Source organism: Piliocolobus tephrosceles, chromosome 6, assembly GCF_002776525.5.
Source record: "Piliocolobus tephrosceles isolate RC106 chromosome 6, ASM277652v3, whole genome shotgun sequence".
In the NCBI taxonomy this organism is placed as follows: Eukaryota; Metazoa; Chordata; class Mammalia; order Primates; family Cercopithecidae; genus Piliocolobus; species Piliocolobus tephrosceles.
This window is the reverse complement of record NC_045439.1, coordinates 15,901,023-15,918,172: the sequence shown is the minus strand read 5'-3', so window position 1 is coordinate 15,918,172 and position 17,150 is coordinate 15,901,023. Positions and strand designations below refer to the sequence as shown.

The window sequence follows — 17,150 nt, the reverse complement described above, 5'->3', positions numbered from 1 at the left end:
TGGTTGGATGGATGGATGGTTGGATGGTTGGATGGATGGATGGATGGATGGATGAACGTCCTTAGTTGGGAAAGGCTCAGCAGGTCAGAAGACTAGGAAGAAGGCCAGAGCCACGAGAGGGCTTGGGGAAGGAGAGGCAGTCAGGTACAGTGGGGCCAGGACACAGAGGGGCTGGACACAGCCAGGCACAGGCGGCTGGGACAGAGTCCAGTTCCAGGCAAGAGCTTGAAAAGCCATCAGGGGTTTATAGAGGGAACCGACCCAATCCTCCTAAGAGGGCTCTGCTGACATTGGACCGTGTGGGGCTGGGGCCAAGGTGCTGGGGATGAAGGTGAATGGGAGAGATTTGAGATGTGATTTGGGTAGAAAAGACAGGATTTACTGGAAAACAGAGTATGAGGTGCGGAGTGGGATTAAGGTGGGGGACTGAGGGGTCTGGAAGAGTGCCCAAGTGGGGAGTGCCAGGGACGGCAGGACTTTCCTGCATTTCTTAGGCACCTTTTAGGGAGAAGGGATGGAAACCCCTGTGCTTGCGCTAAGCAAGATGGGAAACCGTATGGGCTCCTATGATGGAAAAATCTCGGGCTGCAGTGCTCCAGCGGTGACCCTGGGCCCAGCTCTCTCTCCACCTCCTCATTCTCTTTTTCTGCGTTGGCATCATTCTCAGGTAGGCCACCCCATACAATGTCAAATGGCACCCACAGCACCCCATTGGCATCCTGTTAGGACAGAAAGAGGCTTTTTTTCTAATGTTTTCATAACCAAAGTGCTTCTCATTGGCCAAGCATGGGTCACATGCCCAAACCCAAACCAGTCACTGACACTGGGGAGCTGGAGGGCTCTGGTTGTGAAGGCTGGGCCCATGTGTCCACCCTTGAGCCTTGTGGGTGGAGAGTAGGGGTGGTTCTCCCGAGGGAGATGAAGACAACGGAGAGGTGCCAGCCCCAGCGCCCTACAGGGCTGATATGCACAGGAGTCTTTGAGGTGAGGGCCTGGCGGAGAAGGTCTGGTACAGCGCCTGCACCATCTGCCTTAGTGGCCCAGCCTCCTCCCTTCCTAGCCCTGATCCAGTGGTCCTTGCCCCACACTCCTGCATGGGATGGCAGTGCCCAGCCCTGTGCCTCCAATCAGGGCAAGCTGCCACCACACTGAGCACCTGCCCCAGGTCCTACAATGCAAATCCCATGACTTATGGCCACTCAAAGCCACAAGTGCTGCCTGGCAGGGTCAGTGCTGAGGCTGGGGCTCCCACTTACTGTCTCTCCCTCCTTGGCTGCCCCCTAGCCCGCCTGCCTCACTGAGCCAGGGAGGTTGTGTCCAGTTTGAATGCAGTCCTCTAGGCTTCGGGACACCTAAGATCAGAGCTCAGCCCTCCATATTTCCCTGGGTCCTGGAAAGGTGGGGCCACCCTACAGCTGCCCCCGAGGGACTGCAGATACCTGCTCAGTTTCTCTCTGGTTGCTGGTCTTGCTGTCTACTCTGTGGGATTTGGACTTTGGCTCAAACACCTCTATACCTTCTTCTCATGGTGGCAAGAGTGCTGCTGCAGTTCCAGCCTCACCTCTCCCCTTGAAAGGCAGCAGGAAAGAGCGACAGCCTTCCCTGCGGCTCCCGCTCTGACTGGACCGCTTTAGGTCACGGGCTCACTCCTGACCCTCTGTGGCCCATGAGTGCAGGAGGCTGCTTGGGCAGGCCTGAACTGCATGCTCCAATTCCAAAGCCCCATCGGGGGAGAGCTAGGGAGAATTCCCAAACCAAACCCAGGGCTGTTGCTGCAAAAACAAGGCCTGGGTGCCGAGGACTCGGGAAACCTAAGGATCATCTTCAAATTATAAGTGAGGAGATGGCCGGGCATGGTGGCTCACACCAGCACTTTCGGAAGCTGAGGCGGGAGGACTGCTTGAGTCCAGGAGTTCGGTACCAGCCTGGGTAACATAGTGAGACCCTATCTCTACAAAAACAAACAAACAAAAATTAGCCGGGCATGGTAATGGGCGCCTGTGGTCCCAGCTACTCAGGAGGCTTGAGTGGGGAGGATCACCTGAACCTGGGAAGTCCAGGCTGCAGTGAACTGTGATCGCACCACTGCACTCCAGCCTGGGCAACAGAGTGAGACCCTGTCTCCAAAAAATAAAAATAAAATAAGTGGGGAAAGAGAGGCTGGGCCTTCTGGTGTCAAGGGCTGACATGTGGAGAGTGGGCCCGCACGTACAGACAGCTCCCCCACCCAGGAACTAAGCCTTTCTCAGGTCTTTGAGCTTTTACGAATGACACAGGCCGTAAGTCCATTTAAAAATCATTTTATTATTAACATCATCTTCCCATGTAGCCAAGTGTCTGTCATGTATAAGGAATGTCAGTAAATATTCCATTTGAAGCTTCTTTGTACATATTTCCCTCGATAAATAAACTCTGAATTCACATAAAAAAGTTAAACTTAAATAACTCATATTTCCTTCTCTTGTAACAGGCATATATTGGTAAAATATAAATATTCTTGGACTCAGGCTTTGTTCTAAGTGAGGACAGTCATTGATCACATGGTATAATTATTGACGGTAAAACCAAGAAATTGTCAGCTGGTTCCCGGCATGGACTAGCGCTGAGGTGGGAAACAGAAAGTTCACATTTGGTTTCTGGGCCAAGGTGGGGCAGGAGGGGTGGTGGGGAGAAGAGGACAGCTGTTTTCTTTACAGCTCTGATAAAAATAATCTGTTCTGCCACTGAATTTTAACTTTGAATATATTCTTCTACATTTGCTGATTAATTCCATAATCATTTTACTTAAAACTCAGATGTCGACTAACAAAATATGGCACATGATCCATTTTGAACAATGTCAATAGGTTCAGAAACTATCATTGGGCTGGCAAAAAACAACAAGAGAAACGCACGCGGCAGAGCAATGATTCGGGCTTGGTTTGGTTGGTTCACTGTGGCCCACTGAACACTCGTCCCTGGCCTCAGTGCGGCAGATTCATCCCCTTGGGGTGATGGGACAAGCCCTGGTGCCCGGCAGGGCCTCTGAGGCCTGAGCGGCAGGTGAGGCTGGCAGGCGCCTGCTCAGAGCACGCGGGGGATGATGGTGAAGGGCACGGCGGGGCTGCTGGCCTCCAGCTCCAAGGCTGTCAGGAAGCACTCCGTGGCCGCCGCGTCGTTGCCCTGAGCTTGGAGGACCTCGCCCAGCCCGTTCCAGACCTCGTGGGCTGTCGAGTTCACCTGCACCGCGTCCCGGAGGATCTTCTCTGCCAGACTGTAGCGGCCCAGCTGGTGAAGGATCAGGGCCTGGAGGGGTCAGAGAGAGAGAGAGAGACAGTCAGCCATGGAGGCTCCAGGAGCTCTGCGCTCCTACTTGTCCTTGAGTTTCTAGTCAGTTCCTTGGAGCTGGGAATGTATCGCCATTGGGCTGGGCCCATAGTAAGTTCTCAAGTACTTCCTGCATTCAGGGACAACAGTCGAAATAGTTGCCGAGCTGACTAATACAAAATTGCTGATATTCAGCCATGTTTTGAATTTAAAAATGGCAACTTCATATGGTTCATCTGAAAACTTAAGAACCATGAATGAACCAATTGGAAGCCCGCAGTTTGCACTGACCCAGTGCGGCGTCAGCATGGGACGGGACTGTGGTTTTTTTTTTTTTTTTTTTTTTTTTTTTTTGAGACAGAGTCTCGCTCTGTTGCCCAGGCTGGAGTGCAGTGGTGCAATCTCGGCTCACTGCAAGCTCCGCCTCCCGGGTTCACACCATTCTCCTGCCTCAGCCTCCTGAAAAGCTGGGACTACAGGTGCCTGCCACCATGCCTGGCTAAGTTTTTGTATTTTTAGTAGAGACAGGGTTTCACCATGTTAGCCAGGATGGTCTCATTCTCCTGACCTCGTGATCTGCCCACCTTGGCCTCCCAAAGTGCTGGGATTACAGGCGTGAGCCACCGTGCCTGGCCTGTCATTTCTTTTTTTTTTTAACTGAAGAAACATCACGGGTGGAATTATACTATCAAAATGATGATGACAGTTTTTAAATTGCTCACAGCCCCTTCCCTGAACAAAGGCCCTGACCTCACTGTCCCTGCTTGCCCCGGGCTGTGCCCAGCTGTCATCTTTGTTCTCCTTGGTTGGGGTGTACACATTGGTCCTACCTATTTCATCATCATCACGTTTCCAAGCTGTGCACCTCTATAAGCGATGTGTGTACTTTCTCAACCTCTCCCTTGGGGGAGAGACATTTAGGTCACATCCAATCTCTCTGCTGTTCTGAATCGCACAGACATGAACATCTTTCCAGAAAGCGCCTCTTTGTTCTTTAGATCAGTGGATTTCCGATCTTTTTTGTATCCCTGAAAACCTTTGGTTAAATGAAATTTTACTGAGAACACGCACACAGTCTATGTATAAACAGACAAAAAGGAACAGCTACGGGGGTGGTGGGGAGGGGAGTCCGGTGTCCCCCATGGGCTCCTTTTAGTGGCCCTGGAGGAGGTTCAGTGGAACAGGCTTGACAACTATTTGGAGATCCTCCCCTTAGGGCAAATCTCCCCAAAGTAGGCTCACTGGGTAAGAGGATATGACTCTCTTTAGCATTCCCCAAACATTTTGCAAATTTTATCCCCAAAGGTTGCCTCACTTTTTCAGCTATCAGCAGTTTGTGTGGTCACCTGCCCCCTTCTATCATGACTCTCTTTCTGCTAATGTCATATGTGCAGAATGTCCCTCCTTGTTGAAATCTGTATTTCTTTAATAACCATTGAGGTTAAATATTTCCAAGCTTTTGTTTAGGAGCCTTTCATAAGATTGCTATTCATCTGCTACCATAATTTTCCAGCCTATTCTTTGACTTTTGAGATTCTTTTCTTTGAAAAGTTTTAAGTTGAAAAATTAAATTTGTTAATCTTTGATAATTTTTTTTGCCACTTCAAAACTTAGAAAGTTATCCTTTCAAAGGGCAGACACATGTTCAATTCCATTTATTGTAATTTTCCATCCTTTAAGTAGTTGACTACTTTATCTTGGCAGAGAGTGATGGAGTCCTCCTACTTTGCTAGACACAAACTAGCTCATCCTCCCTCCCCTCACTCTTGTAAGGCACTGCCTCCAACCTAGAGTGAATTATTACATGAAACAGGGGCCTTTCACTATTTTCCAACGAGCCACAAGATCGAACTTCTGCATCAGCACCACAGTTTTCATTTCTGTTACTCCCAAATCATGTTTTTGTTGTTGTTGTTGTTGTTGTTGTTTTTGAGACAGAGTCTCGCTCTGTCACCCAGGCTGGAGTGCAGTGGTGTGATCTTGGCTCACTGCAAGCTCCGCCTCCCGGGTTCACGCTATTCTCCTGCCTCAGCCTCCCGAGTAGCTGGGACTACAGGCGCCCGCCACCTCGCCCGGCTAGTTTTTTTGGTATTTTTTAGTAGAGACGGGGTTTCACCGTGTTAGCCAGGATGGTCTCGATCTCCTGACCTCGTGATCCGCCCGCCTCGGCCTCCCAAAGTGCTGGGATTACAGGCGTGAGCTACCGCGACTGGCCCTAAATTATGTTTTAATAGGTCGAGTCAGAGCTTTCCCTCACTGCTCCTTGCTTTTAGTATGTTTCCTGACAATCTTACCCTGTACTATTTTTGATAAATTTCAAAATCAGTTTCTTCACTCCCTTTAGAAGTCAAATTGCATTTCTGTTACCTCTCTTGGAGAGTGTGGAGAAGCCTGACATCTTTACAACGTCTAGTCTTCCCACTGAGGAATGAGTTATGGCCCTCTGCTCTTTCAAATCTCATCTTGAATCTCCCAGTAAAGCCTTGCCCTCCCTTTAGGCAGTGTGAGCATGTCACTCACGAGGCAGCCCAGCCTGCTCGCAGGCCCCGGCTTCACCAACAGGCAAGGGGGCAGCAGGGTGGCTGTCAGGAGCAGAACCAGCCAGTGTGATGGCAGGAATGTGCCTGCCTTGAAGTAGCATCCCAGGGCCTGAGAGACTACCTGGCTTCCATAAGCCCCCGACAAGAGAGCTGGGATGGCCACCCAGGAGGAGCATGTGGTTGGGGTGACAGCCAAGGAGACCCATGGCCGAGGGCAGTGTGTGGGCCCTGTGGAGGCTCAGAGTGGAAGGGGGAGGAAGGAGACCCCCAGCTCTGGGAGGAGGCAGTTCAGGGAGCTCTCCTGGCTGAGGAGGCGGCGGAGGCCACGCTGCCTCGGGTAGAGAGGGTTAGGAACAGCAGACTTCAGGGTCAGCTCTACCTTCTCATGAACACAACAGAAATACCTCATGTTTCTTTTCTTATGAATATCCAAACATGTGTCCATGCTGGAGCTCCTGCATAGGACCAGGTCCTTGGTGGCATCTGCCAGAGAAGGTTCCAGGGTGGCCAAACACCCGAGGGTAGCTGGCCACTGCAGAGCCACACCTCCTGACTCCTAGTGGCTGCCTGAAGGGCTTCTGGGTGTGGAGTCCAGCTGGGGGTGGCAAATTAGCATGTCCAACTCCCAGGACGGTGCTCTGGACCACCTTGGACCTCCCTAACAGGGAATCTGACAACTTCACATCCTCGCTTCCCAACCTCAAAGGCCAGCAGAACAAATGGGAGGCCACCATCCAGGTTGTACTCAGTAGGACATGAGGCCGAATGAGATCCTGCCCCCTTTCTTTGAGGGGAGGTTATCGCCTGCGCTCACTCTAGAACATTCCAATGTAACCACAAGGGAAGGGAGGTTTCTGGGCAGCGGCTGTAAGCAGCAGCCTGGAGAGATTACGGCAGGAGCTCATCACACGCCTTCCTGGCATAGCTTTCTTGGTGCATCAAGATACTGAACACACACAACAGGTTTCTGAGTGGCTCTCCCGGCAGGGAGACACGTGCTGCATGCTTCTGGCAAATAGGTGATGAGCGGCAAGCCACTGTGCTTACTTGGTTGCAGGTGGAGAATATAATTCAGGTCCCTCTAGGCTCTGCCACTGTAGCATCAGCCCCGTGCTGTTTTCTTCCTCCAAGTGGAGGGTTTTTCCCCACCGGGCACCACGCTAAGCACTGTAGCTAGCCCACCTCCTATGACTACTGCTTTAGATACAAGAAGATGCGGTTCAGAAAGGCCAAGTTCTCGCCCCAGGTCCCAGGGCCAATCAACATTGAACTGCAGCCTTGCCCAGGTCTGCCTGGTCCTGAAGCTGCCCATTCTTCCCACCTGGTCCACATTGCCTCTGTCGCTTTAAGGGGCAAGTCCTGGGCCAGCAGAGGAGAGCTCAGTGGAGCTCTCTCAATGCAGGCCCCAGGGCACTCAGGCAATAACCCAGTTACATCCAAGCAACAGGAAAGGGGCATCTGCCACGCTGTGTCTTCCCGTTCATTTCTCTGACCACTAACTGCTGATTTTATTGCTCCTTCCCGTGTTATGATTGGGAAATTGCTCCTCTCCAAGGCACAGCTTTCCTCTAGCTCAGACCTGCATCTTAGAAGCATCCTGTATATCTGCTTGTGGACTGGGAGGGCTCCTTGCCTCAGGCCAGCTGTGATCTTGAGGCTTGGGAAGGCTGCCAGAGCCAAAGGACTGGGCCATTCTGTCTGCCAGAAAGTGGATGAGTGAGACGTGGAGACCAGGAGGACCAGGGCCTTGGCCCAGTGGGACATAGAGGGCTCTGCTCTCAGCACCCTGCTGCAGTGGGGAGAACCCACCAGTCCCTTCCTGCTGGGATTAGAAAGTGGCAGGTCACTGAATCTGGCCAACTGTGGGGGCTGCAGGGTATAGGGCAGGGGCATGTCTACCTGCCCCCAAAAGTGCTGCAGAGAACCAGCCCCGAGGGGCTAATCTGAGCCAGCACCCTCCGTGTTGGCCACTGAGAGCCTCTGCAGTGCTCTGGTGTTCTAGGGTTCTTGCTGGCTTGGAAATTTCCAGCCCATATACCTGGACTTGTAGTCCTAACGTAGGAACTGCCATTTTCAGATGACCTTGAAGCTTCCTGAGCAATCTGTTCAGTGGAATTAATTCCTAAAGCTGGGAGCTGCTTAGGGAGACATCGCAGACTTGCTGCCAGCTCAGGCTTGGCACAGGAATGAAAAACAGGCCTCTCCCCAGTGAGCCAGGAGCAGCTCAGAAATCAGCCCATGATGGGATCAACCAGAACAAGCTCCAGCTGCAGTCAGAGCCACTGCCTGGAGCCAGCACAGCTAGAGGACTGGCCAGAGGTGCGCTGGGACCTGGCTGTGTCTGGCTGTCAGGAGTGACACACGGCCCAAGCCCCACAGTGCTGGCCAGGGACCTTCCTTCCTTTCCCTTCCCTGGGCTCCATGTGCTCTTCTGCACTGCAGCCCTCATGTCCTTTCCAATTCTAGGGACCCGGCTTGCTCTCTCCTCCAGAGACCAAAGGCCTAACTCCTGAGGCTGGCATGGGGCTGTTGTCAGCACCAGCTGGGTCCAGCCTTCCCTGGGTTCAGCCAGGCTCGTCTGTCAGCCAACGTGTTTCTGCAGGACGCAGCCCCAGCCCCCTCCTGCCTCCCAGCTGCGGTCGGTCGGTCAGCCTGGGGCCTTCCTGCTAGAGCCCTCGTCCATCTGCCTGAGGCCATAATGCACCCCATTCCTGCAGAGCCAGGAGGCCACACTGCCCCCAACCAGCAGCGCTGCCCAGCAGCACACAGCTCCTACTCCCAGCCATCAGCCTGCAGGAGGCAGATTCCGATCATGACATATTACCATATATAACCATATAACCTGCCACTCCCTGCCCCCACATCAAACCCAACAAAACCCACCAAGTGATTGCTTGGTGCTGGACAGAGTGGGTAAGCGCAGGCCTGCTCTCAAAGAGCTCAGGGTCCAGTGCAAATCACCAACAGCACTGAGCACTAAGGTCTCGTTCCATCCGCTCTTACCTCCAGGAGCCAGTGCTGCTGGGGTTTGAGTTTCACAGACCACATGACCTGCCTACAACCCTTGTACAGGTGGCTAGCGGCAGAGCTGAGGCCTGCAGCTGTGCTGTATGTACCCTTGACACTGGGCCCTCTTCCCTCCCCTGTGTGTGGAGAGGACATGCACAGACTTCCACCTTCGCCAGCACTGGTGTTCCTGCAGCCACTGTGGGTTGGGAGCTGGCTGGGGCTGAGCTTCAGAGAGCTGGGAAATCACTGAGGAAGTAACTTATTAGTCCCTTTCTTCAGACACAGATGAAGGCTGCCTCCCAAGCTGGTAATTAACATAATCAGGTGTTTTGTACAAATAGGATCTTGATGATGCACCAAATTGGCAATAAGAGATTAAATTAAACCTGTTATTTCAAATGAGATGAAATGGACTTGGCCAGTTTCAGAGCAATTAGCATCTTCCTCGCTTTTGCCTTTTGTTGCGATAATTGCTGCCCAAGAGCTAAACTCCTTGCCAGACCCCGAGGGCGCCTGTGTCGCAGCCCCTGGAAGGCTCCTGTGTGCAAGGTTTCGTGCTGCAGCCTTGGTGCAGGAGGCCCTCAGCAGGGCAGGCCTGCACCGTCCTCTGAGGCAGAAGCCTGCGGGACAGAAGCCCCTTTGGAGGCTGGAAATGGTGGCTCACGCCTATGATCCCAGCACTTTTGGAGGCTGAGGCAAGTGGATCGCTTGAGCCCAGGAGTTCGAGACCAGCCTGGGCAACATGCGAAACTCCGTCGCTACTAAAAAGATACAAAACTTAGTTGGGTGTGCTGGTGCACACTGTGATCCCAGCTACTTGGGAGGCTGAGGTGGGAGGATTGCTTGAGCCTCGGAGGCGGAGGTTGCAGTGAGCTATGATTGTGCCACTGCACTTCAGCCTGGGTGACAGAGACGAGAAAAAAAAAAAAAGCTCCTTTGGGAGATTTTGGATATCCCCATGGCACTCCGCAAAAGCAAAGTCAGCCCTTTGCTGGGTTCAAGAGCATGTCACAGACCACTGTCCCTCTAAGGGCACAGGTACAGGGAGATAACATCCCTGAAAGCATCCTTCCCAAGGAGAAGCCATTGCTGAGAAGAAGTCCTGTGGCCCAGCTCTGGGTGGGGTCAGTCGGTCTGCCTGGTTGTCGCTCTTCCCCCGGCACAATGTTTTGGAAATCAAGCATTCCGCGTCAGGGATGGAGGTGAACCACGCCGAGTGCTTTCTATGCCAGGGCCTGGCTGACGGGCAGGCTCCCCTGCCGGCAGTGCTGTCAGCTTCTCTGAGCGGCAGTGCAGTGTTAGTGCAGCGAGCAGCGCGCTGCCCCTCGCCACATCACAGCCGGCCTGGATTCCGCAGAGCCTGCTGGGCCACACCAGGGCCACTGATGGGTAGGACGTCTAGTGTCAGGGATGGTACTGGAGCACTTAAAGATCTTTCTATTCTGCTCCTGAGTCAGAAACTCCACCATCACCCTTTGCAGGGGTTAGAGGTGGGCGTGAGTGGCTTACAGCAGTGTTGTCAGCTGGCTTCTCCAGAAACACAAGTAAACCTGGGAGGACAAATTCATGGGTCACCAGGCTCTATTAACTGTGCACGTGCAGGGCATTATGATCAATGTAGTGTACGTTTTGCTGACTGCAAAGTGCTTTTGACACCGCCCTGTGTGATGGGTGCCACATTAATTGAGGTGGCTTATCTCCAGCTCTGTCCCCCAACTAGGCTTTGCTGTGAGTGCCTGGAGGGCAGGGACTGGGTGAACCCTGGTCATCTCTGCACCTCCAGGCCTGACGCCGGGCAGGTGGCCAGTAACTTGGGGCAGAATGAACAAATGAGCAGACCCAGAAACTCGATGAGAGCAGCGTACTGTTTAAAGCTACCACGGACTGAGCGTGAGTCTGTCTGCCTGGTCCAGGGCCTGTGCTCTGACCCACCATGGCTTGCCATGGAGAGGGCAAAGGATTTTCTCAGCATCTGCAAGTCAGCAGCTCATGCAGCTAGTGGAGGTCAAACTTCACTGGTGGAGTGGGGTCCCTTCTTCTCCAGAGGGAGTGGGGCCCAAAGGCAAGGGTGGTGGGGGCTGAGGACCAGGATCAGCAGCTTTTCCACTAGCTCAGCACCTACCCGAGCTGCTGGCGCCACTTGAGCCGAGTGGGCGCCACCATGACTTTTGAACAAAGTCACACAGCCTCCTCATGGTGAGGTGTCAGGGACTGTGGTGGCAGCTTCTGGGGTGGAAAGCCCATCTTCCCAGCTTTGTCTCCTCCCTTTGGGAAGATGACAGTGCTGCTGAGCTGGCTGTGGCCAGAGCTGCAGTTGTGCTGGCCACAGACGGTACCCTGGGGGCTCAGGGTGTAGGTGAGGCGTCTGAAAGGTGCTACAGGCCCTGGCTGCTGCTGGTGGCATCTGCACGGAGGGACCTGGCTGGCCACAGGGGAAGGACATGGTGCTCTCTGGGACAGCGGAGCATGGAGGTTGGGGGTGTGAGTCCTAGGCTCACCCCAGCAGACTGGGCATGAATCCTAGCTCCACCGTTTACTTGGACAACTTACTCTGAGTGTCAGATGCTTTATCTGCATAATGGGGAGAAACACCAACCAACGGGGGAGTTAGTTGGACTAACTCGTTTAGTAAGGACTAAATGAGGTTGCAAGTTTGCAAGGCACTTAGCAGATCGCCCAGCACATTTGTACGCCTTCAGCAGGTGGCTGCTCTCAGCAATATTAGGATTATGGCTGTTCTCATTACCGTTGTTAAACCAGAGACCATACGACTGAAGGAACAGACTCACCGAGCGATGAGATACCAAATCATAAACCAGACCTAAGACCACACCAGGCAAAGCTTAAGTCACGTATCCCTGAAAGAATAAACTGCCTTCTAACTGCTACGGGGTTTTTCTTTTTCTCTAGCAGCTAAATAAGCACTGGCCTCCAGATAAGCAATATTGAAACAATTGCAGCTCACCTACCACTAGACCCTAACCAACTCCCATCCCACAGGCTGCAACTGCAGCTTTGATTGGACAATAGACCACCAACCATAGGCTGGTTCTGGCTGGTTTAGTAAGAGGCTGAGCACTGGGTGTCTTCCTGCCCCTGCCTCATCTATTGATGTATAGGACCGAACTATAATGCATGTAAATGTTATGTCTCCACCCTAAAGTGAACATGGGACACATGTAATTTGCATATTTGCTTGTTACACATATGCACACATCCCCCTTTTGTGAATATTCATAGCTTCTCCTATAACCTGTTGAATATGTATACTTGGCCAACCAGTTCCACATAAATCCCTGTTCCATTCTCCCCTCTCTCAAAGTGCTTGTTTTTGGTCTGTGCCTGAGGCTACATTTCCCAGCCAGTCAAGATGGCCACCCTGTAGGCTGCAATGCTTTATAAGAAATGAAGTCTCTTCTGCAAATGTATGAACCTCCTGATTCCTCAGTTGACACTATTAGTGACTCCGAGGGTGGGGGGGCCCTTCTGTGATGCCAGTAGTTGGCTGACTCTTCACCTGCATCTGTCTCCTTCTTTAAGAGCAAGGACCGCCATGATTCGTCTTTGCGTGTATGGCACCTGGAGTGGGCCTGGTACAGAAGAGGCTCTTGGGGAATACTTGCTGGATAGAGGGAGGGATGGTGTGGGATGCTGTGGGGTGGCAGGGAAGGAGAAGTCCCAAAGAAAGCTCTGGTCTCAGGTCACCCTTGTCTATGCTCCCAAGTCAGGCCAGCATACTCAAAGCCTCCTCTCCTTCCAGAAGCATTAGCATGATGGTCTCTGGGGGATAAGAGCACCCCCTGGGAGAAGGTGTGCTGCTCCCAGCTGAGCCCAGTGGGCTGTATGGCCTCCCCTTGGGCTATTTGCTCATACACCACCGATCTGACACCATTCTCTAAGAAAATCTCAGAACTCACCCACAGAGCCAACACTCTTACAGAGGAGAAAACAGGGCCAGAGAGAACAGCCTTGCTCAAGGCCTTGACCCTGCTGGACACAGAGCGGAGCTAGATGGTAGGTTCCTGAAGGGCTGGGTCTGGAAAGCCTGGTGCAGAGCCTGGCCCAGGGTCAGCCTCCAAGCTTTAGACTCCGATTACAGTGCTCCGACTCTGCTCTTGACCCCAGCTGCTTTCTGCTTGTCCTGTCAGGGGCTATGTCCACGGCAGACTAGGCTTTTTGGAAGCCCACCAGGGTTTCTTTCCTAAGAGTGGGTTCCCTGACCTAAGGAAAATGGGGACCTCACAAGAGCTCCAGCCCCTTCCCAAAAGCTGCAGCACTGCTGGTCTGGCCGTCTGCATTCACTGAAATGTAGGCATGAAATGAGAAACACCAGCACACGTGAGTCACCACTTCTCGGGAATTTGCATTTTCCTTCTAGAGGATGCCATTGATCAGAGAGAAGCAGGGTGGCAGCGGTGGTGCTTTCAAAAATATTTTTCTTTTAAATCAGAATATAAATAGACTGCAAACCAGAACCACTCTGAGAAGCCCACAGGAGACTGGTTTTGAAAGGATTTCCTTGGAGCAGCTCGGGAACACAGAGCTGAGGGCTGCCCCTGCCTCCTTTCCTCCCAGGCGGTCCTTTCTTCTCTGGCAAGTGTCAGTGGCACTGTCAGTTCTGAGTATAAGCATTTTGTGGGCGCAGCTGAGGGGGCAGCCCTGAGCCCCACCCCGCTTTCCAACAATGCCTTGAAAAGGAACTGAAAACATGCGTGGGTGGGGTGGGGGTTGTGCCAGCTTTTCCACCTGGATTCTAGAAGCTCTGGGTGAGGCCTGGTGTCTGTGGGACTCTGTTTTGTTTCATTTCTGTTTGTTCTGAGTGCTTAGAAATGGTACCGGTTTGCCAGGGGGCCAAGTGTGTGTGTCTTGGCTAATGACACCAGCCGGAAGGCTGGCCTTCCCAGACCAGAAGCCCCACAGGGGCCAGGTCCCGGTGTTCTGGCTGAGGGGAGGCATCCCCAGCCCCACAGCCCCACACCTCCTGCACACCTCTGCCCAACAGAGCTCCACCGTGGGGTGGGACCCAACGCTGCCAATCACTCAGTCCCTCACTGGGACAGTCGAGAGCAAGTTGAAGGACCTTCTGGGTGCCAGGCAGGCCCACCTTCCTCTCAGCAGGTCACAAGTTCTGGGCAGGGGCAGGTGTGGGGCTGGTTTACTCATTTGGCCCATTTTACTCAGCACCGACCCAGTTTCCCCGAAGGCCAACCCCAGGTCTTCCTGACAGCCTGTGCCTATGTAAGCCTCATACACAGCAGGTGGCCGGGGCCTGCTCGTGGCCCTCTCCCCAGTGACGTGATGGCTGCCACTGTCACCGGGTGGCCTCCAATCCTGTCCACCCCCAGGCTCTCAGGTGGGACAGAACATTCGTGTGGCCACTTCACCTCCAGAGCCACAAAGGCCACTGACGTGCTGGTCCAGGAACCCACACAGAAGGGCAGTGCGGGAGGAGGGAAGGCACCTGCAGTGCAGCTCCCGGGGACACGCTGCCTTAAGCAGGGCATCCTTCTGAGGGAGACCAGCTCGGATGAAGGAGGAGAGCTCCAGAGGACATGAGTGGGAGCCCAGCCCCCAGGCCGGACACCTTTTCCCATCTACCGTGGGCCTGGGGTCGGACATGGAAGGCACATGTCCTCCAGTCCCTGTGGCTCCCACCTCCCTGCTCGAATGTCAGAACCGAAACTCAGAGCGGCTGCTTCCTCACTCCCTTCAAATTAGCCAAACAAATGTCCCCAGTTACCGGCAGCCAGTCCCAGTCAGACATAGGGGTGTGGAGCCCCAAAGAAAAGACTGAGGCCCAAAGAACCTAACGAAGAGGGGTGATGCTTTTGTCTGGGGCAGGGACAGGGGCTGTGGTCTGGGCATAGGCCGGACGCCCCAGGGTGCTCTTCCTCAGGGAGCATGTGGAGTATTCCAGGAGGGAGCAGCAGAGACCCCCAGAATGCCCTCTCAGAGCACTGGGGGGACCACGGGCTGCAGCACAGCCAGAGGCAGCCCCAGGTGCAGCCCCTCTGCTCACTCGGGACAGCTGATGGCGGCAGGGGCTGCACTCTCATGGGGCCCCTTTTCCAGGTCAGACATTTTATCTGGAGAAATGTGCCTTCTGGGGTTCAGGCCTTTCCAGCACTGAACTCAACTCAGAAGGAAACAATACTCTTTTTTTTTTTTTCAAAAAATCTCTTATTTTTCTAAGCCAACAGTCAACCAGCTATGGAAGCAGAACTCCTCAGGGTTTGGGGGGTGCCTGGGCCTCAGCTCTCCAACGCACAGCCCCTGCTGCTTTCCCTGATGGGCAGCACTCCCTCCAGGGACCAGGAGCTTGTGACTTCCCTGGGCAGCCCACACCATGAGTGGACAGTCTGAACTGTTGGTTAAATGTGAAGCCCTCATTGTCCTTTTCATCGAGTCCCCATGCTTTGAAGTTCTCTGAGTCCTCTGGAACCACGTGGAAAAGCCGCCTTCTCTTTGCACCTGATGGGCCTTCAGGATAGGAAGAAAGCTTTCAGAACAGCGCATGCTCCCTCTCTGGGACCTTGGAATGGTGGATTCAGACTTTCCGCCCACTTTCCCCACCTCCCTGAATTCTGCTGCTTAACATAGCTCCTTGAAGAAGACCTGGCCATGGGTCCAAATGAAGGCTCTGTTAAGCCCCAGGAAAATATGAGCATGGCTTTGACGCAGAATCTCATAAAGCTGCTTTCTTCCAGGATGACTTGGAATATTCTGGAGGAGCTTATTCTGCAATTAGCAGTGCAAAGTAATGGGCTCTCAGGCAGTAAACGCCAGCAGCTAGGGTACCAGCAGCCTGGCCAGAAGCCAAAGGGCTTGATCAGCCTTGTGTGAATCTCACAGAGTTGGCCCCCAATTTCCCCTTGGCCTAATTTCTTTGAAACTGGGTGCTTCAGCATTGGTGCTGAAATATCCACAGGCTGTGGTAGCTTTTAGACTAAAGAACAGTTGCAGGCAATTGGTGGGACATCCAGAGAGGGACCGCAGCCCATCTGCCAGCAGCTTCTGAGCCCCAAAGCCCCAGAGTCCCCCACCTACTCTGCAGCAGGTGTCCAGAGGGTGGTCAGGGTGGCAGTGAGCAGGGCATGAGAACATCCCCCAAAGGACCAGCCCTCCTATTTGACAGGGGAGCAAACAGAGGCCCGGAGAGGGCACATGTCCTGCCAAGAGCACAGAAGTGAGTAAGGAACAGCACCCGGGTGTTTGGGTTCTGGGGGTGGGGCTCTGTTCGCTTTGCTCCAACCAAAGCCGTTTCTAGTTCTTTCCTCCCCTCTACAAACATTCGTTGAGCGCCTGTGGGTGTTCTGGCACCAGTGTCCCGGCGCTGTGCCAGGTGTGGGGAACTCAGTGGCACAGGCTGCCCCTCTGGCTACGCTCCTGCCCTCACTCAAGGCTTGGGACTGGAGGGGCTGGTTTGCTGTGGGTCCTGCCCCAGAACCTCAGTCATTCACGTGTGTAATCCCAGCATCTGCCACAGAGCAAGGCCTATTGGAAGGAGGATGAGGGAGGACATTCCAAAAGAGACAATACAATGCTCTCCCCACTTTAAACAAAGAAGAAGGCGGAAGCTCAGGGTCAGGGTGCTCGTTCATGGCCACACAGCTGAAGAGGAGGAGGTGAAACTTCAAATAGGATCTGATGTTTCTGCTCCAAAAGCTTCCTGTGAACAGAGGTCTGACCCTGCGCGTCTGATTATTCCTGGAGTGGATCGACTCAGTGATCATACCTGAATGATCTGGGGCAGGCTCCTAGCTCTCGACAGCCCTGCCTGGAAGGTCTTAGCGGTGACAGGGTACCTCACTCCAGGTCAGGAGAAGGAGGGCAAGTACCGGGTTCAGTTACCAAGCCAGGTAGACGTGGGGTGTCAGAACCCAGGTTTTGTGAGGACCCGCTCAGGGCTCTCTGCTCCATGGCAGACTACTGAGATCTCTAGAGAGGGGAACAGGCATTTAGGGACCAGGAAACACATTCCAGAGTCCTTCCCTGATGGTCAGCTGACTCTGGACCCCACGGCTCAGCACTCCCTACACCAGCCTACGGGAGAAGCTCCGGGGACACGAGAGTGACGCAGCCGACTTCTCTGCTGTTCTCTGTCACTCTGCCCAGCACTGCAGGCCTTTCCTCCACCTGGTGGCTGCCAGATTCCGGGTGAGCCAGAGCACAGGCTCTTAAGACCCAGGTGACATAAGAGGACCTAGGGAAGAGGGGGTGTTTGATGGGGATGTCTACCTCTGGGTGGCCTGAAGAATGGCTGCTCTATCTCGTGTCTGCTGAGGGGTCCAGGAG

General features: G+C 53.6%; 1 protein-coding gene across 4 annotated transcripts in view; it reads right to left on the bottom strand.

Moving 5' to 3' along the window:
- The window catches only part of TTC7B (tetratricopeptide repeat domain 7B), a 296,302-nt gene that overhangs the window by 20,131 nt on the left and 259,021 nt on the right, over positions 1-17,150 (bottom strand). For 2 of the 4 annotated variants that reach the window (XM_023205449.2, XM_023205446.1), the window contains exon 20: positions 2,285-3,285. The exons of the other annotated variants lie outside the window; for them this stretch is intronic. In XM_023205449.2, coding sequence (XP_023061217.1) covers positions 3,064-3,285 — 222 coding nt within the window. In that variant the 3' untranslated portion in view covers positions 2,285-3,063. Of the gene's footprint in view, positions 1-2,284; positions 3,286-17,150 lie in introns of those variants that run through there. 4 annotated transcript variants of the gene reach the window in all.